The following is a 24,411-nucleotide window of genomic DNA, read 5'->3' as shown; positions in this document are numbered from 1 at the left end:
TGTTATTTCGATAAGTTGACTCCTGTGTTGTCTATATGGGGTGCCATTTGTAACACGCTACTGTGTATTTTGTGAAAAAGTGTAATTCTGTGCCACAGAAAGCTAACATCCTGTGTGTTGTGTTGTGGCTCCAGGTCTACCCGAGCAGTTGGAGCAGAGCCTGCCCAGCCCAGATGAGGTCTTCCACATAGGACACTCCCGGAACTCCAGCTATGCCAGCCAGCAGAGCAAGATATCAGGTCAGTCAGCCTCTTTTGGATTGCCATGTTGTGTATGTTGGTAGGAGAAGAGTGAAGCTGCCCCTAGGAGCTGATATCTGTTTTGCATTTTCCCCACTAATGGTCAAGGTTAGGTTTAGGGGGAAGTTTATCCTAGATCTTTACCTAGAGGAAACTTCGCACTGGAGCATTTTGACACGGGGCCATAGCTACTCAAGTCAGGGTCTCCATTCGCCCATAGATGACATCTTAGCCCTGGACAAACTCAATTAGGTTCCAGTGATTTGATCTAAAAAATTTCATGACGGGGGAGGATCATTATGGACAAATAATATCAAGTCTGGCATGGGGTTATATGATAACCCCATGTGTGTGTGTGTGTGTGTGTGTGTGTATAATTGACTTGTATGTCTTCCCATCCTCCCCTCTCCTCCAGGGTACAGTACGGAGCACTCTCGCTCCTCCAGCCTAACAGACCTTACACACCGGCGTAACACCTCCACAAGCAGTAGCACTTCTGGGGGCCTGGCCACCCCCACCCAGACCCCCCACGCACATGCACACGCCCTCGCCAACCCCCACCCTCTTGCAGCAGACCCCCAGACAACCGGAGAGCCTGGCACCAAGTGTGAGAGACCCCCGCGGCCACCGCGGCCCATCCTGCTCTCCAACAGACCCTCTAGGCAAGCTACAGCACACACACACACAAATATACACAGACACACACACACACAAATATACACACACACACATATATATTTAAGCAATAAGGCCCGAGGGGGTGTGGTATATGGCTAATATACCACGGCTAAGGGCTGTTCTTAAGTACGATGCAACGCCGAGTGCCTGGATACAGCCCTTAGGAGTGGTATATTGGCCATATACCACAAAGCCATGTTTTGTCATACCTGCGGTATACGGTCTAATATACCACGGTGGTCAGCCAAACAGCATTCACGGCTCGAACCACCCAGTTTATAAAAACACACACACCACACATATACACTGATTTTGCAAAACATTAAGAACACATTCCTAACATTGAGTTGCACCCCTGTTTTTGCCCTCAGAACAGCCTCAATTCATCAGGGCATGGACTCTACAATGTGTCGAAAGCATTCCACAGGGATGCTGGCCCATGTTCACTCCAATGCTTCCCACAGTTGTGTCAAGTTGGCTGGATGTCCTTTGGGTGGTGAAACATTCTTGAGACACACGGAAAAGTGTTGAGCGTGAAACTGCAGCGTTGCAGTTCTTGACACAAACCGGTGCGTCTGGCACCTGCTACTATCCCCCATTCAAAAGGCACTTAAATATTTTGTCTTGCCCATTCACCCCCTGAATCGTACACATACACAATCCATGTCTCAAATGTTTTAAGGCTTAAACATCCTTCTTTAACCTGTCTCCTTCCCTTCATCTACGCTGATTGAAGTGGATTTAACAGATGACATCAATAAGGGATCATAGCTTTCACCTGGATTCACCTGGTCAGTCTGTCACGGAAAGAGCAGGTGTTCTTAATGTTTTGTACACTCAATGTATATTTGTACACTCAATGTATATACAGTACCAGTCAAACGTTTGGACACACCTACTCATTCAAGGGTTTTTCTACATTTTCTACATTGTAGAATAATAGTGAAGACATAAAAACTATGAAATAACACATATGGAATCATGTAGTAAGCAGGAAAATATATGTTAGATTCTTCAAAGTAGCCACCCTTTGCCTTGATGACAGCTTTGCTCACTCTTGGCATTTTCTCAACCAGCTTCATGAGGTAGTCACCTGGAATGCTTTTCCAACAGTCTTGAAGGAGTTCCCACATATGCTGAGCACTTGTTGGCTGCTTTTCCTTCACTCTGCGGTCCAACTCATCCCAAACCATCTCAATTGGGTTGAGGTCGGGTGATTGTGGAGGCCAGGCCATCTGATACAGCACTCCTTCACTCTCCTTCTTGGTCAAATAGCCCTTACACAGCCTGGAGGTGTGTTGCTGATTAAGTGTGCCTTGAATTCTAAATAAATCACTGACAGTGTCACCTGCAAAGCAACCCCACACCATCACACCTCCTCCTCCATGCTTCACAGTGGGAACCACACATGCAGAGATCATCCGTTCACATACTCTGCGTCTCACAAAGACACGGTGGTTAGAACCAAAAATCTCAAATTTGGACTCATCAGACCAAAGGACAGATTTCCACCGGTCTAATGTCCATTGCTCATGTTTCTTGGCCCAAGCAAATCTCTTATTATTATTTGTGTCCTTTAGTAGTGGTTTCTTTGCAGCAATTCGACTTGGTATTTTACCAACCCTACTTTGTCACTACACACCTGATTGGCTCAAATGCATTAAAGAGGAAAAAAAATCCACAAATTAACTTTTAACAAGGCACACCTGTTAATTGAAATGCCTTCCAGGTTACTATCTCATGAAGCTGGTTTAGAGAATGCCAAAAGTGTGCAAAGCTGTCGTCAAGGCAAAGGGTGGTTACTTTGAAGAATCTAAAATCTATTTAGATTTGTTTAACACTTTTTGGGTTACTACATGATTCCATATGTGTTATTTCATAATGTTGATGTCTTCACTGTTATTCTACAATGTAGAAAAGAGTAAAAATTAAGAAATTACCCTGGAATAAGTAGGTGTGTCCAAACTTTTGACTGGTACTGTATATACACACACACATATATTTGTATTTCTTTGTCATGACATTTATTCCCAAAAATCTAAATTGTTGCTGGGCCAAAACCCCTGAATACAAAGAAAGGAAAAGCATGCAGACAGTAGACGCTACTCAGAAGTGCTTTATTCCTGCACCTCAACCAATGACTTTTTGGCAGTAATATATTGAACACCGTTTTGGTTGTACCGTGTCAAAAAAAGGTACACGTCAACTATGGAGACAAGTATGACCTGATTAGCATTCAATAGTTATAGCCTTGGTGAGACGTTCAGCACAATCACTGACGGCTGAGATAACAAACAACATCTGACCGAGGCTAACTGCATCACAGTCAACAACCTTTGAAAATAGCATCAATCAGATGTTGTTGGGTTAACCCTGTCATGTGACATGCCAGGAGGAAGAAGGACACGGTTGAGAGTCAACCCACCTGGGTGGATGATACGCGCATCGACGCCGACGACATCGTGGACAAGATTATCCAGAGCCAGAACTTTGCAGATGTCAGCAGCCATGAAGAAGGTAAGGGTAGGAAGAAGGTTGTGTTGATGGAACAGTGAGCATGACCACACAGTGATTATGTTTTGCTTCTCTCTCATCTCCTCACTGTTTTCTCCTCTACCTATTCTCTCCCTCTCTTTTTTGTCTTTAATTCTTGCTTCCATACACAGACAGCAACCTCAGATTGTTTGTCAGCAAAGATGGGACTACAGCCCTAAGTGGGTTACAACTGGGGAACAAGTGAGTTTGTGCATGCCAGAATGTCTGTGTACAGTATGTTATTACATGATCAAAAAGATCATTTATGATGGTAGTGAAATAAATAAATGAATCCCTTCCTCTTCTTCTGTGTTTGCTGTAGGGTGACTGCTGGCGTCTTTGAGCCAGTGGTGATCGAGAGCCACTAGCGATGAGTGTGTGTGTGAGTGTGTGTGTGTTCACACACAAGTGTTCACACACTTGTCCTGAGTTACACCACTTCAACAAACACCACTAAACTACATATGTAACCATTTCATGAGATATTGACGGTGATGGTGGTGGGAGGTGTAATTTATGAATAATCCATTCATGTAGAAAAGTTTTTATATTCATGCTTTCATCTGGGGGACCATAAGTGTAAAGTGTGCCAACTACTTGATAGAGAGAGAAATGGGAAAACATTGCACCGTGGGAGTTGTAGTGAAACACTGAAAATCAGGAAAAAGCTTGCCACACAAGTTGCGTTGGAGGCAAATGTGGCTGCCTCAAAAAGTTGGAATGTTATGATTTACCCTGTTTGTATCATTTTTGAACAATGTTTGTGTATGATAATGGTTGGGGATACATTTAGTTATTCAAATAACAAATATACATTCAAATGAGGGGAGATTACATTATCAAAGAAGGACTTGGTTACAAACTACTAAATAGAGAAATTGAACAGGCCATTTGAACTAGGCTTGAATGGGTGGTTTTCAATGTGAAATGTTCTATATTTGATGACCCCTTGCAATCCCCCGATTTCAGAAACCGTACCAGACCTGGGGTCAAAATGACGGTATAGCCCAAAGAACCTATGTTATAGAATAAAATTATATATACATTATAGAATATATTATAAATGACAGAATGTTTTAGAATATAGGCTTATATATAATATGATCATAGATCATGTTGAAATACGGACCTCAGAAAGAGAAACGAGTGCACATATGGCTGGCCATATGCAACTGTACATACGGCATGGTCAATGATTCATCCATTACTCTAGTCTAGGTAAATGCAGGCATGATTGGTAATCAATTACTGTGGTATAGGTAAATTCAGGAAGGATTGGTAGTCAATTACTGTGGTATAGGTAAATGCAGGAAGGATTGGTAATTGATTACTGGAGTCTAGGTAAATGCAGGCAGGATTGGTAATCGATTACTGTAGTCTAAGCCCTTGATCCTCTCCTCCCCTGGGTCTTGTACATAGTCTTCTTTACATCCGTAATGTGAGACACTATCCTCAAGCTCACCAGCTGGCCTGGTGACTATACTGTAAGTGGAAAAGTTGGAAAATCAGAGGGGGACATTCCTGTCCTTGTTGTCTGTCTGTCTGTCTGTCTGTCTGTCTGTCTGTCTGTCTGTCTGTCTGTCTGTCTGTCTGTCTGTCTGTCTGTCTGTCTGTCTGTCTGTCTGTCTGTCTGTCTGTCTGTCTGTCTGTCTGTCTGTCTGTCTGTCTGTCTGTCTGTCTGTCTGTCTGTCTGTCTGTCTGTCTGTCTGTCTGTCTGTCTGTCTGTCTGTCTGTCTGTCTGTCTGTCTGTCTGTCTGTCTGTCTGTCTCAGTAGTTTTGTCCCTCGACTTTCGCTCATTTGTCCTGTATGTCAGACCCAATTATTTTGTGTCACCATGCCCATGACATCCCTCCATGTTGTCAAGGGACTGTCGCTCATTTGTCCTGTATGTCAGACCCAGTTATTTTGTGTCACCATGTCCATGACATCCCTCCATGTTGTCAAAGACTGGAGTTGTCAATTAATTAAGTTTCTGGGAGAGAAAAAAAATCTTCTTGATCTGCAAGGAAGCCCTTTTGTATTTGTGTTCTCAACAAATCAATGCTTACAGTGAGACTCAAAAAGGAAACTCGACTGCATATTATTTCAAATATGCTTTCTCAATGCAAGCCAGGTCACTGATTTTGATTGAGTGGGGGCCCTTAAATGGTTTGGTTACTGAAGTGGGTTACTAAAGATGGCTGGCTAACTTAGTAATCCTTCTTTGTGAAATACCTTCTATGTGGGCTTGGCTAGAACTGTCCAACTGTTGCCCTTCCACTATAAGCCTCAATATCACCAGTCGTTATCAAGCGTAATGAACTGACAATTGAATAAGGGCTCTAATGATAAAACTGACAGTGGTATCTGGTCATCTTCATTTAATTGAACAAGCTATTCTATTTGCAGGGGAGAAATGTAATTTTATTTCTGTCGCCCCCGGATTTTGATCCCGTTAGAAGAACATTGCATTGTGGGTATGGTGTAGTCAGAGCCAATCAGAGCTAACAATGGAGGATTTTGAGTAGAAACTCCCCTCTCATCCCCAAATGACAATGGCCTCTTGTATGTGTGTTTGTGCCTGCGCATATCTGTTTTAGGGAGGGAGTGGAAAAGAGGAAATGTCCATGTGTGTGTGTGTACTTCTGTGTGTGTGTGTGTACTTGTGTGTGTGTGTGTGTACTTCTGTGTGTGTGTCTATGTGTGTGTCTGTGTGTGTGTCTGTGTGTGTGTCTATGTGTGTGTGTGTGTACTTCTGTGTGTGTGTCTATGTGTGTGTCTGTGTCTGTGTGTGTGTCTGTGTGTGTGTCTGTGTGTGTGTCTGTGTGTGTGTGTGTACTTCTGTGTGTGTGTGTGTACTTCTGTGTGTGTGTGTGTGTACTTCTGTGTGTGTCTATGTGTGTGTGTGTGTGTGTGTGTGTGTACTTCTGTGTGTGTGTCTATGTGTGTGTCTGTGTCTGTGTGTGTGTCTGTGTGTGTGTGTGTACTTCTGTGTGTGTGTGTGTACTTCTGTGTGTGTGTGTACTTCTGTGTATGTGTCTATGTGTGTGTGTGTGTACTTCTGTGTGTGTGTCTATGTGTGTGTCTGTGTCTGTGTGTGTGTGTGTGTGTGTGTGTGTGTGTGTACTTCTGTGTGTGTGTGTGTACTTCTGTGTGTGTGTCTATGTGTGTGTCTGTGTGTGTGTCTGTGTGTGTGTCTGTGTGTGTGTCTGTGCGTGTGTCTGTGCGTGTGTCTGTGCGTGTGTCTGTGCGTGTGTCTGTGCGTGTGTCTGTGCGTGTGTCTGTGTGTTAGCCTGTCTTTTCACTCTCCACCTTATGTCATTGTCATTGTAGATGCTGTATGCATACTGTATGTGAAAAAAAAGAAACAATGAATGCATAAACTTTAACTTCACTGACGTGCATACACATGCATGGGGAAATGTTGACAGGTTTTCTTAGCTTCATGTGTATGTGTCAAGTTGATGGACCATTCAACTCTATTTCATCAACTTTGATTATACAAGCCCTCTGTAACACAGTGAATCTGTATTTTAGCGTGAGCTTCTTTTACAACGAAACCAATTGATTTCTTTCATTACACTGTTACACTGTCTATCTCGTAGTAGTGTAGTCCCAAGTATTTTATTCATGGTAATGGTTATAATAATATTATAATAATAATAATAAATGCCATTTAGCAGACGCTTTTATCCAAAGCGACTTACAGTCATGTGTGCATACATTCTACGTATGGGTGGTCCCGGGAATCGAACCCACTACCCTGGCGTTACAAGTGCCATGCTCTACCAACTGAGCTACAGTGTCAAACACTTGATTCATATTTGACTTGTTTTAACTTTTACCAGCTGGCTGGTTTATTTGTTCTATGCAGCAGAGATGTATTGGTAAACCTGTACCTGTGCTCTATTTTGAAACATTGAAAAATCAAGTATACAAAAAAAAATTATACACTAAAGAGTTGTAATAATTGGTTATTTCTGATTCCCATGCTACTGTTTTTATTTTTACAAGAGGGCTCATTGTATATTTCCTAAATTGTTTGGGTTCTGTTTTCGTACATTCTTGACTATTTGTAACCTGTGATTCTTCTAACAAACGAGTTGAACCAATATGTTAACATGAGGTTCTGCTGTCATGAATGGAGCGCTAAGGATTTTCTGCTGCTTATTTGAAATATGAATTAATCAACACATCACTATGGAGGGTGAGGTTTCTCTGATGCAACACATCACTATGGAGGGTGAGGTTTCTCTGATGCAACACATCACTATGGAGGGTGAGGTTTCTCTGATGCAACACATCACTATGGAGGGTGAGGTTTCTCTGATGCAACACATCACTATGGAGGGTGAGGTTTCTCTGATGCAACACATCACTATGGAGGGTGAGGTTTCTCTGATGCAACACATCACTATGGAGGGTGAGGTTTCTCTGATGCAACACATCACTATGGAGGGTGAGGTTTCTCTGATGCAACACATCACTATGGAGGGTGAGGTTTCTCTGATGCAACACATCACTATGGAGGGTGAGGTTTCTCTGATGCAACACATCACTATGGAGGGTGAGGTTTCTCTGATGCAACACATCACTATGGAGGGTGAGGTTTCTCTGATGCAACACATCACTATGGAGGGTGAGGTTTCTCTGATGCAACACATCACTATGGAGGGTGAGGTTTCTCTGATGCAACATATCATCAGATATTTGTCATCGCTTTTCAGCCACTATATCACCTACATTTTGTGGGTTGAAGAACTTGGTAGGTAAGAGGATGGCAGTCAAGACAGATTGCTCTCTGAAAGACCGAGTACTGTAAATCACTTTCATTGTTCAATCAGATATTAAAAATCAATCATTTCTTTGAATATCATAATTTGCAAACTCACATGGACCTTTCCTAAGGCTAATCAGCTCAGTAGGTAGGGGAACCAGAATTTAATGGGGACCAGATATACCATTCCTCTGTCTGAACCTTGGCTGGTATGATATTCATGATAACAGCACTTAGGTCTGGACTACTAACTTAACATAACATTTTATCTATTTCAATTATTTATCCTCTATTTCTTTTATTTTTGTTCATCTTTGTAAAGGGATTTTAAAACTATGCACATGAGTCCAAGACTCTCCGAGAGGTCCACCCAAACTCATGACCTTAAGAATTATAATATTAATAATAAGAGATGTATATGATTTAAAAAGTCAACAGTTAATGAATTTATATCAATAGACGACTATTGAAATTACAATTTTTCTGATTTTCCAGAATTATTTAGACATTTATTGTAAACACACACACAGGTATTGCTCCAAAGTTTTCATCTTTTTTTTTCTCCTAAAATGCATTTGTTCTATCACATTCAACTCACATGTGGAGGGACACTGTGACATGATGAATTGGAACTATATCTGTACACACATTGTAATGTTTCCTATTCAAGATGGTAAATGTCTATTTGAACAATTTAAATATTTTGGGGAAATAAAGCTGTTGTTGGGTATCTAAAAAAACTTGTTGGCTGATTTATTACACATTCATAATACAATGTACCTCTCAATTTCATATATGAGGCCATACAGTAACTCCATAATGATCATGCTGTTACTTTGACTCCATCTTGTAGTGGAATTATGTCTGAGTTACAAGTATACAGTATCTCCAAGACACAACAATCACTTACATGTGATTAAGCAATGAATCATCTAGCTGGTACCACTATCATTCACATTTACCAAGGAACATGTTGCAATAGTAATTTCAACTAAGCTTCCGGAGGACCTATAATCCTTTTACTCCCCCTCTCTACCTTCTGTTCCTCTGTATTTTCTGCTAAAGACACTTTCTATCGCTCTAAATTTCAAGCTTCTCCCTCTAACCTAGGAGTCTCTTTTCCACCTTCTCCTTCCTCCTTAATCCTCCACATATTCTCACTACTGGTGCCCCCCAGGGCTAGGTTCTAGGTCCTCTCCTCTTCTCTCTAAACACCAAGTCACTTGGCTCCGAAATATATTCTCACATGGTGTCTCCTATCATTGGTATGCGGATGACACTCAAATACTTTTCTCCATCCCCCCTTCTGACACCCAGGTGGCGACACGCATCTCTGCGTGCCTGACAGATATCTCCAGATGGATGTCGGACCACCACCTCAAGCTCAACCTCGGCAAGACAGAGCTGCTCTTCCTCCTGGGGAAGACCTTCCCGCTCTAAGACCTCTCCATCACGGTTGACTCCACGGTGTCCCCTCCCAGAGTGCAAATAACCTTGGTGTGACCCTGGACCCTGCCGTTCTCTGCAAACATTAAAGCCGTGACTTGCTCCTGCAGATACATACTCTACAACATCCGTAGAGTACGACCCTACCTCACACAGGAAGCGGCGCAGGTCCTAATCCATGCACTTGTAATTGCCCATCTGGGTTACGACAACTCACTGTTGGCTGGGCTCTTCGCATGTGCCATCAAACCCATGCAATTTAGCGAGAACGTTGCAGCCCACCTGGTGTTCAGCCTTTCCAAGTTCTCCCATGTCATCTCGCTCCTCCGCACACTCCACTGGCTTCCAGTCGAAGCTTGCATCCACTACAAGACCATGGTACTTGCCTACGGAGCAGCAAGAGCAACTGCCCCTCATTACCTTCATGCTATGTTCAAACCCTACACACCAAACTGAGTACTCTGTCCTGCTACCAGTTGGCCCTCCCACCCCTATGGAAGGACAGCTCCCACTCAACCCAGTCAAAGCTCTTTGTTGTCCTGGCACCACAATGGTGGAATCAGTTCCCCCTTAAGATAGGACAGCAGAGTCCCAGCCCATCTTCTAAAAACATCTGAAACCCTACTTCTTCAAAGAGTATCTTAAATAATCCCACAGCAACCCCCCCTCGCACCCCCCCCTCACCTCACCCCCATTTTTTAAGCAGAACATTTTTATTTTGTGAACTAACACTCGCACTTGACTCTTTTCCTTCTTACTTGCTCAATTTGCTGATAGCTACGTTGAGGAAAAATGTACTTACAATGACTGTGATATGTGGGTTTAATTTTTTGACCCCTTTTTCTCGCAAATTTCATGGTATCCAATTGATAGTTACAGTCTTGTCTCATCGCTGCAACTCCCGTACGAAATCAGGAGAGGCGAAGGTCGAGAGCCGTGCGTCCTCCAAAACACAACCAAGCCGCACTGCTTCTTGACACAATGCCTGCTTAACCCGGAAGCCAGCCACACCAATGTGTCGGAGGAAACACATACCTAGCTATCTTTATATGAATGCACTAACTATAAGTCGCTCTGGATAAGAGCGTCTGCTAAACAACTCAAATGTAAAGTGTTCATGTTTAGGTGGCATGGTATTACTCTACTATGGCTGGTTAAATCGATGCCAATTTGAAAATGCAATGTTATATTGAAAGGCGAAATTGCATTTATATTTTCATATCATTGCGCATTTAATCCGATAAACCATTGTTTGTACCTTTGCTGGCTTTTTGACTCCCCCATAAGCTATGGTGTGCAGGTACAGTATGTCTATTGCACTTTGCTGGCTCTTTGGCACTCCAATAAACTATTGTGTGCAAGTACCGCAATTGCACCACGTCAGTATACATTTATTTTCCTAGATGCTTCTCTTGTGACATTTTGTGGTTGGCCTCCCCCACATTGCCTTTACATTTCAATCGCACTGTTAAACTGAACCTCTGAGATTCAGATTGATTAGAGCCCTTCATCTCAGTTTAATGAACTGTATTATGGTCATCCATGGCTTCCTGTTTCACTGGGGTATAAAAATTAGGTAACACGCATGTACAATCCATTTGTCATCCATTACCACGGGGAAAGGCAAAAATCTTTCAAACAAAGAGACAAATTGTTGTTGACCTTCATAAAAATCTGTCAGGTGCAGGAGAGCAGAGAGTTGTGAACAGGTGCACACTTTATATAGACAGGAGAAACCAACAGACGGACACCACTGCGTCAAAACCTCCAGCCAATTGGCAAAAGTGCAAAATGAGCAAGCAGTCACAATAATTATGTTCAAACAAATAAACATACCTCGTGACAAAACACGGAATAATATGAACACCAGTCTGGTGAGTCAAACATGACACGTAACACAAACAATGTCACACAAAAACATGAGGGGGAACAGAGGAATAAATACATGCAGTGTGATTGGGAAATGCAATCCAGGTGTGCAAAACAAGACAACACAAATGGATCAATGAAAAATGGAGCGGCGATGGCTAGAAAGCCGGTGACGTCGACCGCCGAAGGCCGCCAGATAAAGGAGAGGAGCCAACTCCGGCAGAAGTCGTGACAAATGGGTTACAAAACAATAGCTAAAAAACAAAATACCACTTACCACTATTAGGGCAATATGATGGCACCTCATCTCAAACTCCTACAAAACATTGAGGTTTCTACTTTTTCTAGTGTTCTCTCATTTTCTTACTCAGTTGTTTCGTGCATTACTTCATACACCCAGGAAAAGATGTTGGAATATGAAGCGCTGGGTGCTCACCGTCCACCCGGCCTTCTCGGGCTGCCTCGGAGAGAGAAAAAGGAGACGCCGACAGAGTAGCAGACGTGTCGGGGTCTTAGTGAGATTAAGACGCTGGGCGACCTGTCCTTCATTACCGAGAATACTACTCGCCAATGTTCAATCATTAATTAATCAACTTGATGAACTCAGAGTGAGGATCTCCTTCCAGAGGGACATTGGATTCTGCAACATACTTCTGAGACTTGGCTTTCCTCTGAACATTCAGTGGGTTTTACAGTTTTTCTAGTGGATAGGAAGCAGGCTCTCTCTGGCAAGAACAAAGGCGAGGGGCTCTGCTTTATGACCAACAACGTGTGGTGCTATGGGGTTAACGCACAGGAACTTGCGAGCTTCTGCTCTCCTGACTTGGAATACTTGATTCAGAGTGTTTAATAGTCACATGTATAGGGTTGCAGGTGTGATTGCACCACAGACAGATCTCTCACCAAGTAAAATCGGGGGCCGAACCAGCGACCTCTCGACCACCAGCCCAAGCTCCTAACTGCCAGGCCAGCAACCTCCAAGATCCCCCTCACAGTTCCCCAGAGAGCTGCTTCTCAACCATCCAAGACTCCCCCACAGTCCCCCCCCTGAAAAACCTCCCCCTCCACTCCACTCCCCGTCCCCAAACCCCACGGAAGACGTGTGTAAGTCATTCAAATGTATTAACCCTCGCAAATCCTCATCGATGGGGCTGCTGTGGAGACGGTCAAAAATGTCCCCCCCCGCTCCCCCAATCTTCCTTTATCATTGCCAGAATTGTTAATATGCATGGCATTGGCACCGGGTTCTATGTTCATATGAGATGGAAATAGAGGCCTTACACGGTAGGGTTGGCATTGAAAGAATAATGGATATGCAAAAAAAGTACTCATACAGTCCCTTCAGAAAGTATTCATACCCCTTGACTTATTCCACATTTGTTGTTACAGCCAGAATTCAAATGGATTAAACAAAAAAATCCTCACCCATCTACACACAATACCCCATAATGACAAAGTGAAAACTTTTTACATTTTAGCAAATGTATTGAAAGTGAAATACAGAAATATCTTATTTACATAAGTATTCACACCCCTGAGTCAATACTTTTTAGAAGCACCTTTGGCAGCGATTACAGCTGTGAGTCTTCCTTGGTATGTCTCTAAGAGCTTCCCACACCTGGATTGTGAAACATTTGCCCATTATTCTTTTCAAAATGAATCAAGCTCTGTCAAATTGGTTGTTGATCATTGCTAGACAACCATTTTCAGGTCTTGCCATAGATTTTCAAGTAGATTTAAGTCAAAACTGTAATGTACCACTCAGGAACATTTACTGTGTTCTTGGCAAGCAACTGTTATGCAGGTGAGTGAGGACCCAAAAGCGACTTAACAGAAACTGAGTTTATTTAAGTCCAAACAGAGATAACATAATCCTCAATCCTTTACAGGAAATGTCCAAACGGGAAAAACAGAAATCCTCTAGTTGTTGAGGGGAATTGCAGGATAAGCGGCAACAGACTGCAGGTCCCTTCGGGTAGGCGCGGGCCGTAGCGGACAGAGACACCTGCTCACACGCAGCATCTGATGATAAGGCAAAACACGACAGGACGGAACAAGAACACAGCAAACAGCAAACAAGAATCCGACAAGGACAGAGGCAGAAACCGAGAGAGAAATATAGACCTAATCAGAGGGCAAAATAGGGGACAGGTGTGAGAGAGTAAACGAGGTCGTTAGGAGAATGAGGAACAGCTGGGAGCAGGAACGGAACGATAGAGAGAGAGAGGGAATGAAACCTAATAAGACCAGCAGGGGGAAACGAATAGAAGAGAAAGCACAGGGACAAGACATGACAATATATGACAATACATGACAGCAACTCCAGTGTAGCTTTGGCCTTGTGTTTTAGGTTATTGTCCTGCTGAAAGGTGAATTCATCTCCCAGTGTCTGGTGGAAAGCAGACAACCAGGTTTTCCTCTAGGATTTTGCCTGTGCTTAGCTCCCTTCCATTTCTTTTTTATCCAGAAAAGCATACCCGTAGCATGATGCAGCCACCACTATGCTTGACAATATAGAGAGCGGTACTCAGTAATGTGTTATATTTTCCCCAAAAAGTTTGTTTTACCGCATTTTTTGCAGTATTACTGTAGTGCCTTGTGGCAAACAGGAAGCATGTTTTGGAATATTTTTATTCTTTACAGGCTTCCTTCTTTTCACTTTGTGGAGTAACTACAATGTTGTTGATCCATCCTCAGTTGCTTTCTCCTATCACAGTCATTAAACACGACCAATAGGCAACCTTCTTTGCCTTTCTTCTTTGGTCTGATCTGGACCAAGTCTGAACCAATCATAGACATCTATGTTTGGTTCAGATTTTGTCCGGTCTGGACTAGCCTTGATTTGACCCAAACATTAACGTCTATGAATTTTTTAAACTTTCATTCCGAAACAAAAACTAAACTGATTTCAACGTCTGAAAAACATACACCTATTTTCCCCTTTCATTCAGAACCTAAATTTAACCTAACTTTTACATCTGGAAAAAATGGCTATTTTTTACATCTTTCAACGTAATTTTGCTTACTGGGACTATTCTTGTAGGGGCAGCAATTTTTTTGGTCTAGCCTAGGGCGGCAGAACGGCCCAGTCCTGCTTCCAACCTAGTGTCACGTTCGTCGTAACAAGGAGACCAAGGCGCAGCGTGATATGAATACATCTTCTTTTAATAAACGAAGAACACTTAACTATACAAAACGAACGTGACTCTATATAACACGAGTGCTGAAACAGGCAACTACACATAGACAATAACCCACCAAATACCCAAGGGATATGGCTACCTAAATATGGTCCCCAATCAGAGACAACGATAAACAGCTGCCTCTGATTGAGAACCAATCTAGGCAACACAGACTAGAAACAACCCCATAAACATACAAGAACCCAAGACAGGACAAAAACACATCACCCTCGTCACACCCTGACCTAACCAAAATAATAAAGAAAACAAAGAATACTAAGGTCAGGGAGTGACAGTAACCCATACATATATGGGAGGGTCTGGGTGGGCATCTAACCTTGGAGGCTTCGGTTCTGGACACCGCCCCCCTTCTTTACACTGAGGGCTGGGGACCGTCGCTGGACACCCCGGGCTGGGGACCGTCGTGGGAGGTTCCAGACTGTAGCCTGTCGTGGGAGGTTCCGGACTATGGCCCATCATGGGAGGTTCCGGTCAGGGTACTGTCGCCGGACGCTCTGGACTGGGTACTGTCGCCGGACGCTCTGGACTGGCGAGGCACACTGTAGGCCTAGTGCGTGGTGCCGGCACTGGTGGTACCGGGCTGGGGACACGCACCTCAGGGCCTCTCTGGACAGTTCCAGAGTCTCGTCTCGTGCCACCTGTTACTTCCTGGCCTGCCGAGCCTCCAGAACCTAGGGTTAATAACCCACCTTGCTACTCCGGGGAAGAGGAACAGGGAGTACTGGACCCTGGAGGCACACTGAAGGCCTGGTGCCGGAACTGGTGGTACCGGGCTGGGGACACGCACCTCATGGCGAGTGCGTGGAGGGGGAACAGGGAGTACTGGACCCTGGAGGCACACTGAAGGCCTGGTGCCGGAACTGGTGGTACCGGGCTGGGGACATGCACCTCAGGGCGAGTGCGGGGAAGAGGAACAGGGTGTACTGGACTGTGGAGGTGCAGTGGAGGTCTGGAGTGTAGAGCTGACACAACCCGCCCTGGCTGGATGTTTATTTTCGCCCTGCATTTGCTGGCACAGAACGCACTGTGAAGAAACTTAACAAACTATACAAAACGAACGTGACGCTATGAAATATGAGTGCTGAAACAGGCAACTACACATGGACAATAACCCACCAAAAACCCAAGGAATATGGCTACCTAAATATGGTCCCCAATCAGAAACAACGATAAACAGCTGCCTCTGATTGAGAACCAATCTAGGCAACCATAGACAAACACCTAGACTTGAAACAACCCCATAAACATACAAAAACCCTAGACAGGACAAAAACACATATATCACCCTCGTCACACCCTGACCTAACCAAAATAATAAAGAAAACAAAGAATACTATGGTCAGGGCGTGACACCTAGGCTATCTGAGATAATCTAAAGAAGTTTCAGGGCTTCCAACTTTTGACAAAGGTTTGGAGTGAGATTTGCTATGTGAATTTCATTGCTCAATGGCACAACCCCTAGACGGGGTTCTGGGTGTCCTCTCCCAGGAAAACTGTACTGTTTTAAAGCTCATTTCCTGCAATTCTACATATTCTGACATGGTTTAAGCCTATGACCAGGGTGGAAAATAAAATGAAAAAATCCAGAGGTCAGGTGTATTTAGGACGACTGTTACTTTGAGTATGCTAATATTTGTACTCTACATCTTTTTTTTTGGGTGGTTTGAAACTTTATTCAGACAGTAATTAAATGAGCTGGGGAGACAGGAAAATGGGAGAAACAGTAGAATGCAGGGATTGATCCCTGGTGAAAAGCTGTATGTGACAGGGAGTGTTACCACTACACCAAAGCTCTGCACAAGAATGACTGATATTAACAATTGATGGCATTGGGTAACCAAATCATATTCTCCTCAATATTCAGTTGATTTATGCCTACTAGTTGAAGATCCTTGCCATCATATTACTCTACAGAGACAAAATATTATGCATTTGTGAGTTGTGAGTCTCCCTAAAATGTTGAAAATGATATTTGATTCCTGGAGCATTTAATATCCAAAGCTTATTTCTATGACTTATTCTAAACTGTCCATGAATGGCTGAAATAATACATAGCCTCATATAATATATTTTGTAAATACATAGTAGGCATATCAGATTTTAAATATGTGAATTCACTGGCAACATTGGAAAGAAGTGGAATAATAAAACAAGTGTGGGGAATAACAGTAGTGTTCTTGCTGACAAGCACAGTAATTACCCTATATTGTTACCCTATAGAATCCCCCATTGTTAAGAATGAGAATTGTTCCACTGATCAGACTAAATCAAGCAAATAAATCAAGCAAAGCCCCATTTACTACCCACCACTGCAACCTGTATGCTCTCCTTGGCTGGCCCTCACTTCATATTCATCGCCAAACCCACTGGCTCCAGGTCATCTATAAGTCTTTGCTAGGTAAACCCCCACCTTATCTCAGCTCACTGGTCACCATAGCAGCACCATAGCAGCAACCACCAGCATAGCAGCACGCGCTCCAGCAGGTATATTTCACAGGTCATCCCCAAAGCCAACACTTGCTTTGGCTGTCTTTCCTTCCAGTTCTCTGCTGCCAATGACTGGAACGAATTGCAAAAATCACTGAAGCTGGAGACTTATATCTCCCTCTCTAACTTTAAGCATCAGCTGTCAGAGCTGCTTACCGATCACTGGACCTGTACAAAGCCAATCTGTAAATAGCACACCCAACTACCTCATCCCCATATTGTTATTTATCGTCTTGCTCTTTTGCACTCCAGTATCTCTAGTTGCATATCATCATCTGCACATCTATCACTCCAGTGTTAATGCTCAATTGTAATTATTTTGCCTCTATGGCCTATTTATTGCCTACCTCCCTACATTTGCACACACTTTGTGCAAATGTAGAAACTCCAGTTAATAGTCCTGCACCCAAAAAGACACAGAAAGAATTGTCTTTGCGCGAACTACAGGTCAACATAATCTATGCTGTCTCTGCAAAGATAAACTAAAGAGCCAATGGTCTGGAGAAAATGATACACGAAAACACAATTTTTTTTGTTGACCTCGAGACCTCTTTGACTCATGCATATGAGTATCGAAGAGCGTAAACATACAAACACTGCAACCTCTGATAAATGCACTACACAGGATAAGACCTCCGGAGGAACATCTGGCAGAACGCCCAAAATATGTTTTTAAAATTAAAATAGGAGACAGAGCCAGTCACATGTCAAATCAAATCAAATTTTATTTGTCACATACACATGGTTAGCAGATGTTAATGCGAGTGTAGCGAAATGCTTGTGCTTCTAGTTCCGACAATGCAGTGATAACCAACAAGTAATCTAACTAACAATTCCAAAACTACTGTCTTATACACAGTGTAAGGGGATAAGGAACATGTACATAAGGATATATGAATGAGTGATGGTACAGAGCAGCATACAGTAGATGGTATCGAGTACAGTATATACATACATATGAGATGAGTGTGTAGACAAAGTAAACAAAGTGGCATAGTTAAAGTGGCTAGTGATACATGTGTTACATAAGGATGCAGTCGATGTTGTAGAGTACAGTATATACATATGCATATGAGATTAATAATGTAGGGTAAGTAACATTATATAAGGTAGCATTGTTTAAAGTGGCTAGTGATATATTTACATCATTTCCCATCAATTTCCATTATTAAAATGGCTGGAGTTGGGTCAGTGTCAATGACAGTGTGTTGGCAGCAGCCACTCAATGTTAGTGGTGGCTATTTAACAGTCTGATGGCCTTGAGATAGAAGCTGTTTTTCAGTCTCTCGGTCCCAGCTTTGATGCACCTGTACTGACCTCGCCTTCTGGATGATAGGGGGGTGAACAGGCAGTGGTTCGGGTGGTTGATGTCCTTGATGATCTTTATGGCCTTCCTGTAACAACGGGTGGTGTAGGTGTCCTGGAGGGCAGGTAGTTTGCCCCCGGTGATGCGTTGTGCAGTCCTCACTACCCTCTGGAGAGCCTTACGGTTGAGGGCGGAGCAGTTGCCGTACCAGGCGGTGATACAGCCCGCCAGGATGCTCTCGATTGTGCATCTGTAGAAGTTTGTGAGTGCTTTTGGTGACAAGCCGAATTTCTTCAGCCTCCTGAGGTTGAATAGGCGCTGCTGCGCCTTCTTCACGACGCTGTCAGTGTGAGTGGACCAATTCAGTTTGTCTGTGATGTGTATGCCGAGGAACTTAAAACTAGCTACCCTCTCCACTACTGTTCCATCGATGTGGATAGGGGGTGTTCCCTCTGCTGTTTCCTGAAGTCCACAATCATCTACTTAGTTTTGTTGACGTTGAGTGTGAGGTTATTTTCCTGACACCACACTCCAAGGGCCCTCACCTCCTCCCTGTAGGCCGTCTCGTCGTTGTTGGTAATCAAGCCTACCACTGTTGTGTCGTCCGCAAACTTGATGATTGAGTTGGAGGCGTGCGTGGCCACGCAGTCGTGGGTGAACAGGGAGTACAGGAGAGGGCTCAGAACGCACCCTTGTGGGGCCCCCGTGTTGAGGATCAGCGGGGAGGAGATGTTGTTGCCTACCCTCACCACCTGGGAGCGGCCCGTCAGGAAGTCCAGTACCCAGTTGCACAGGGCGGGGTCGAGACCCAGGGTCTCGAGCTTGATGACGAGCTTGGAGGGTACTATGGTGTTGAATGCCGAGCTGTAGTCGATGAACAGCATTCTCACATAGGTATTCCTCTTGTCCAGGTGGGTTAGGGCAGTGTGCAGTGTGGTTGAGATTGCATCGTCTGTGGACCTATTTGGGCGGTAAGCAAATTGGAGTGGGTCTAGGGTGTCAGGTAGGGTGGAGGTGATATGGTCCTTGACTAGTCTCTCAAAGCACTTCATGATGACGGAAGTGAGTGCTACGGGGCGGTAGTCGTTTAGCTCAGTTACCTTAGCTTACTTGGGAACAGGAACAATGGTGGCCCTCTTGAAGCATGTGGGAACAGCAGACTGGTATAGGGATTGATTGAATATGTCCGTAAACACACCGGCCAGCTGGTCTGCGCATGCTCGGAGGGCGCGGCTGGGGATGCCGTCTGGGCCTGCAGCCTTGCGAGGGTTAACACGTTTAAATGTCTTACTCACCTCGGCTGCAGTGAAGGAGAGACTGCATGTTTCCGTTGCAGGCCGTGTCAGTGGCACTGTATTGTCCTCAAAGCGGGCAAAAAAGTTATTTAGTCTGCCTGGGAGCAAGACATCCTGGTCCGTGACTGGGCTGGATTTCATCTTGTAGTCCGTGATTGACTGTAGACCCTGCCACATGCCTCTTGTGTCTGAGCCATTGAATTGAGATTCCACTTTGTCTCTGTACTGACGCTTAGCTTGTTTGATAGCCTTACGGAGGGAATAGCTGCACTGTTTGTATTCAGTCATGTTGCCAGACACCTTGCCCTGATTAAAAGCAGTGGTTCGCGCTTTCAGTTTCACGCGAATGCTGCCATCAATCCACGGTTTCTGGTTAGGGAATGTTTTTATCGTTGCTATGGGAACGACATCTTCGACGCACGTTCTAATGAACTCGCACACCGAATCAGCGTATTCGTCAATATTCCCATCTGACGCAATACGAAACATGTCCCAGTCCACGTGATGGAAGCAGTCTTGGAGTGTAGAGTCAGCTTGGTCTGACCAGCGTTGGACAGACCTCAGCGTGGGAGCCTCTTGTTTTAATTTCTGTCTGTAGGCAGGGATCAGCAAAATGGAGTCGTGGTCAGCTTTTCCGAAAGGGGGCGGGGCAGGGCCTTATATGCGTCGCGGAAGTTAGAGTAACAATGATCCAAGGTTTTACCACCCCTGGTTGCGCAATCGATATGCTGATAAAATTTAGGGAGTCTTGTTTTCAGATTGGCTTTGTTAAAATCCCCAGCTACAATGAATGCAGCCTCCGGATAAATGTTTTCCAGTTTGCAAAGAGTTAAATAAAGTTCGTTCAGAGCCATCGATGTGTCTGCTTGGGGGGGGATATATACGGCTGTGATTATAATCGAAGAGAATTCTCTTGGAAGATAATGCGGTCTACATTTGATTGTGAGGAATTCTAAATCAGGTGAACAGAAGGATTTGAGTTCCTGTATGTTTCCTTCATCACACCATGTCCCGTTAGTCATGAGGCATACGCCCCCTCCACTCTTCTTACCAGATAGATGTTTGTTTCTGTCGGCGCGATGCGTGGAGAAACCCGTTGGCTGTACCGCCCTGGATAGCGTTTTCCCAGTAAGCCATGTCTCCGTAAAGCAGAGAACGTTGCAGTCCATGTAGGAACCAAATCATGTCTATGTACAGTAGGTTTAGCTAGCAGTAAGGAACACTCTTTTGGAGCTCACTTCAGACCGGTACTTATGCATCTAAGATAAACTGTGACCTCTCCAGCTTGCTGACAATAAAGAGTGATTCATTCAATATCGACTTTGTGTCCTGTGTAAGATTTTCCACAACACATTCATATGGCTGACTATAAGAATGTGCAAAAATGATAAGAAATGCTCTGGTGGTTATTGGAAATTAAATATGTCATTTTTATTGCATGATGATTTAGAAAATGTGATTAAGAATATAATTTATGTTTACTGGAATTTAACTACCTCTAATGCAGAATATGGGAAATATTGGGAACTGCTAAGATTTTAAATCCCTCAGCCTGTATTACTTATGGAAAAGGGCTTGCTGGGGTTTGAGTTAGCTGATATCTCTGAGAAAATTGTTGATATCACAGAGATTGAGCATCATGATCTTAATGATAAAGCTAAATTGAATGATTTACAGAATCAACTAGATACATTTTATGAGAAAATGGCTAGAAGAGCCTTCATAAGATCCAGAAAACAATGTCTTGAAAAAAGCAAAAAGAACAGTAGATACTTTTTTAATTTGGAAAAGAGGAGAGGGGAACTCAACACACTTCGGAAGCTTAAGATTAATGGGGTAACCTCTGAGGATAGAGAGTTGTTATCAGACTTTACCAACAAGTTTTATGAGAATCTTTACTCCTTAGATAACAGTTTGAGTGACTAATGATCTCCTTGATTCTATAGAGAATGTTAACTCGATTAGGGAAGAGTTCAGTCGGTCTTGTTGTCAAGATTTATCCATTATGGACATCCAATATGGGGTTGCTTAATTAAAAAATAACTAATTTACAGGTTGTGATAGATTAACCTCTGAATTTTACAAAACCTCTGAAGAAATAGCAACATGTTTACTTGAAACCTTTAAGCAGGCTATAAAGAAGGGAGAACTACCTGCCTCTCTGAAGGAAGGGGTTATTACTCTTATACCTAAACCAAACAAGGATCTCTTAATTATTGATAATTGCCATCCAATCACACTCCTAAATAACGACTAGAAAATTATAGCCTCAATCTTTGCGATAAGGTTAAAGACGTGCTTGAATGATCTGGTTGATGAATGTCAATCAAAGTTATGAAAGGGCACAATACATCTAATAATCTGAGGCTGGTGTTAGATTTGGTTGAGTATTGTGATCTATTGGATGACTTCTCTGTTATCTTATTTCTGGATTTTCAGAAAGCATTTGATACCTTTATTTTATCTTTGATTGTCTTACGCATTTGAAGTTTGCTAGTTTTTTGTTGATGATGCTATTAGAACTCTGTATAATGGTGGCAATAGCTGAATCAAACTCTCATGGAATATCCTCAAGGTTTAACATTTACAAAGGAATACGACAAGGTTGTCCAATTCCACCTTATATTTTTGTTAGTAACTCAAATCTTATGCTCCTTAGTTTATCAAAGTCAATTTGAAGGCATTACATTCCAGGCCAGAGAGAACAAGATATCCCAACTGGCAGATGACACCTCACTCTCTTTGAAAAATGTGTCACAAACTAGATTAGCATTGGATATTGTGAAGCAGTTCTCCAAAATCTCAGGTTTGCTATTAAATCTTTCCAAATGTGAGATGTTTGTTCTGAAAGGAGCTGTCAATCCAGCAGATTGTAACATCTCTGAAAAATATACTGTAACCTACCTCAGTGTAAAGATCACCAAAAATGTTAAGGCTCTGAATGATCTTAATTTGAATCCTGTAACTGAATCTACAAATATATCAAAAATAAATTATCCTCATGGTTAGGGAGGGATTTTATCCTAAGCTGAGGGGCTATCGATTGACACTCAAATCCACTTGTTGTACCTTAGATAGGCCATTGTACAACTTCATATGGAAAAACAAGCCACATAAGATAAAAATAGATGTTATCATCAACAGGGTTTGTGATGGCGGTCTAAATGTCTTAGAGTTCAATCTCTTTTATCAGATATCAAAAGTCAACTGGGTTAAAAGGCACTTTAAAAAATCCTCGTAGTTTCTGGAATATTATAACCCGTTTTGTTTTTCAGAAGCTCGGAGGGCTTAACTTTTTACTACAATGTCCCTATATTGTGGGTAAACTTCCTTTGAAATTGGCGTTTTTTCACAAGCAGGCTTTAATGTGCTGGCCTTTGCTGTATAAACACAACTTTCACCTCATAAATGATTGTATGGAATAATGGGTCAATATTACATAGAAACAAGATGTTATTTTACCGTAACTGGTTCTCGAAAAACATTGTCATTGTCAGCTAATTAGTTAATATTTGTGTAAATCTATTGATGTGGAGAGAATTTATGTAAAGTTACAACTTTGAGGTTGTATACCTAGTGAGAAAATCTTTACTTCAGAATAATGCTTATTTTGGAACATCTCCTATTGTAAGTGATATCCAGGTGAATGGCATAGGTTTACTAGATAAGAAATTCAACAATCGTTTAGTAAGGGATATTTTCTACAGAAATTCTATTCCTTCTGCTATATTGTTTTGGGCATCATCGTTTGATGTAAACTGGCGCCGTGCTTGGCTCACTCCACACACATTTATGGTGACCAATAAAGTAAAGGAGATCTCCTTTAAGATTATCCATAGATTCTACTAGTGTAATAGCTTGATTTCTAAATATATACCTGATGTTAACATAGAATACAGTTTTTGTGAACTAGAAACAGAATCTATTGAACACTTACTCTGTAATTGTTTACATAGTGAGCTGTTCTGGACTGATGTAAAACTATATATTGTCAAGAAAATGCATACAACCATTGAAATATCTAAGTTTGACATATTATTTTACTACACTGATTCCACAATTGAATGTCAGTATGTCATAAATCTCTTTATTTTATTAGGAAAACACAAATCAAAATGTATGTAGAAAAAGTCCCTTTAAAAAAAAATGTTATTCTGATTTGAAAAACGATTTAGAATCATTGAAACGCATACAAAAAAATGTATTCACTACATGTCTATTTTTTTCACTTTAAAAAAAAATCACCTTTATTTAACCAGGTAGGTTAGCTGAGAACAAGTTCTCATTTACAACTGCGACCTGGCCAAGATAAAGGAAAGCAGTGCCACACAAACAACACAGAGTTACACATGGAATAACAAACATATAGTCAATAATACAGTAGAAGAAGTCTATATACAGTGTGTGCAAATGAGGTAAGATAAGGGAGGTATAAGGCAATGAATAGGCCATAGTGGCTAAATAATTACAATATAGCAATTAAACACTGGAGTGATACATGTGCAGAAGATGAGTGTGCAAGTAGAGATACTGGGGAGCAAAGGAGCAAAATAAATCAAGTAAATTTGATTTGATATAATGTGGATTTGTATTATT

At 42.5% G+C, this 24,411-nt stretch overlaps 1 protein-coding gene and 1 long non-coding RNA gene across 4 annotated transcripts in view; both read left to right on the top strand.

Annotated features, from left to right (window-relative positions):
* fam102ab (family with sequence similarity 102 member Ab) overlaps nucleotides 1–5,102 on the top strand; it is an 82,943-nt gene extending 77,841 nt beyond the window's left edge. For all 3 annotated transcript variants that reach the window (XM_046290377.1, XM_046290376.1, XM_046290378.1), the window contains 5 exons: nucleotides 135–239; nucleotides 655–901; nucleotides 3,310–3,434; nucleotides 3,584–3,653; nucleotides 3,775–5,102. In XM_046290377.1, the coding sequence (XP_046146333.1) occupies nucleotides 135–239; nucleotides 655–901; nucleotides 3,310–3,434; nucleotides 3,584–3,653; nucleotides 3,775–3,820 (593 nt within the window). In that variant the 3' untranslated portion in view covers nucleotides 3,821–5,102. The remainder of the gene's footprint in view (nucleotides 1–134; nucleotides 240–654; nucleotides 902–3,309; nucleotides 3,435–3,583; nucleotides 3,654–3,774) is intronic.
* A 1,496-nt stretch (nucleotides 5,103–6,598) lies between these two features.
* Nucleotides 6,599–8,949, top strand: LOC124047954. The gene is made up of 2 exons (XR_006841147.1): nucleotides 6,599–8,040; nucleotides 8,113–8,949. It is a non-coding gene; the product is annotated as an uncharacterized LOC124047954 (long non-coding RNA).
* The last annotated feature ends 15,462 nt before the right edge of the window (nucleotides 8,950–24,411 follow it).

Source organism: Oncorhynchus gorbuscha, linkage group LG11 (assembly GCF_021184085.1).
Source record: "Oncorhynchus gorbuscha isolate QuinsamMale2020 ecotype Even-year linkage group LG11, OgorEven_v1.0, whole genome shotgun sequence".
NCBI classification, from domain to species: Eukaryota; Metazoa; Chordata; class Actinopteri; order Salmoniformes; family Salmonidae; genus Oncorhynchus; species Oncorhynchus gorbuscha.
The sequence above is the reverse complement of the archived record's forward strand: the minus strand, read 5'-3'. Positions and strand labels throughout refer to the sequence as shown.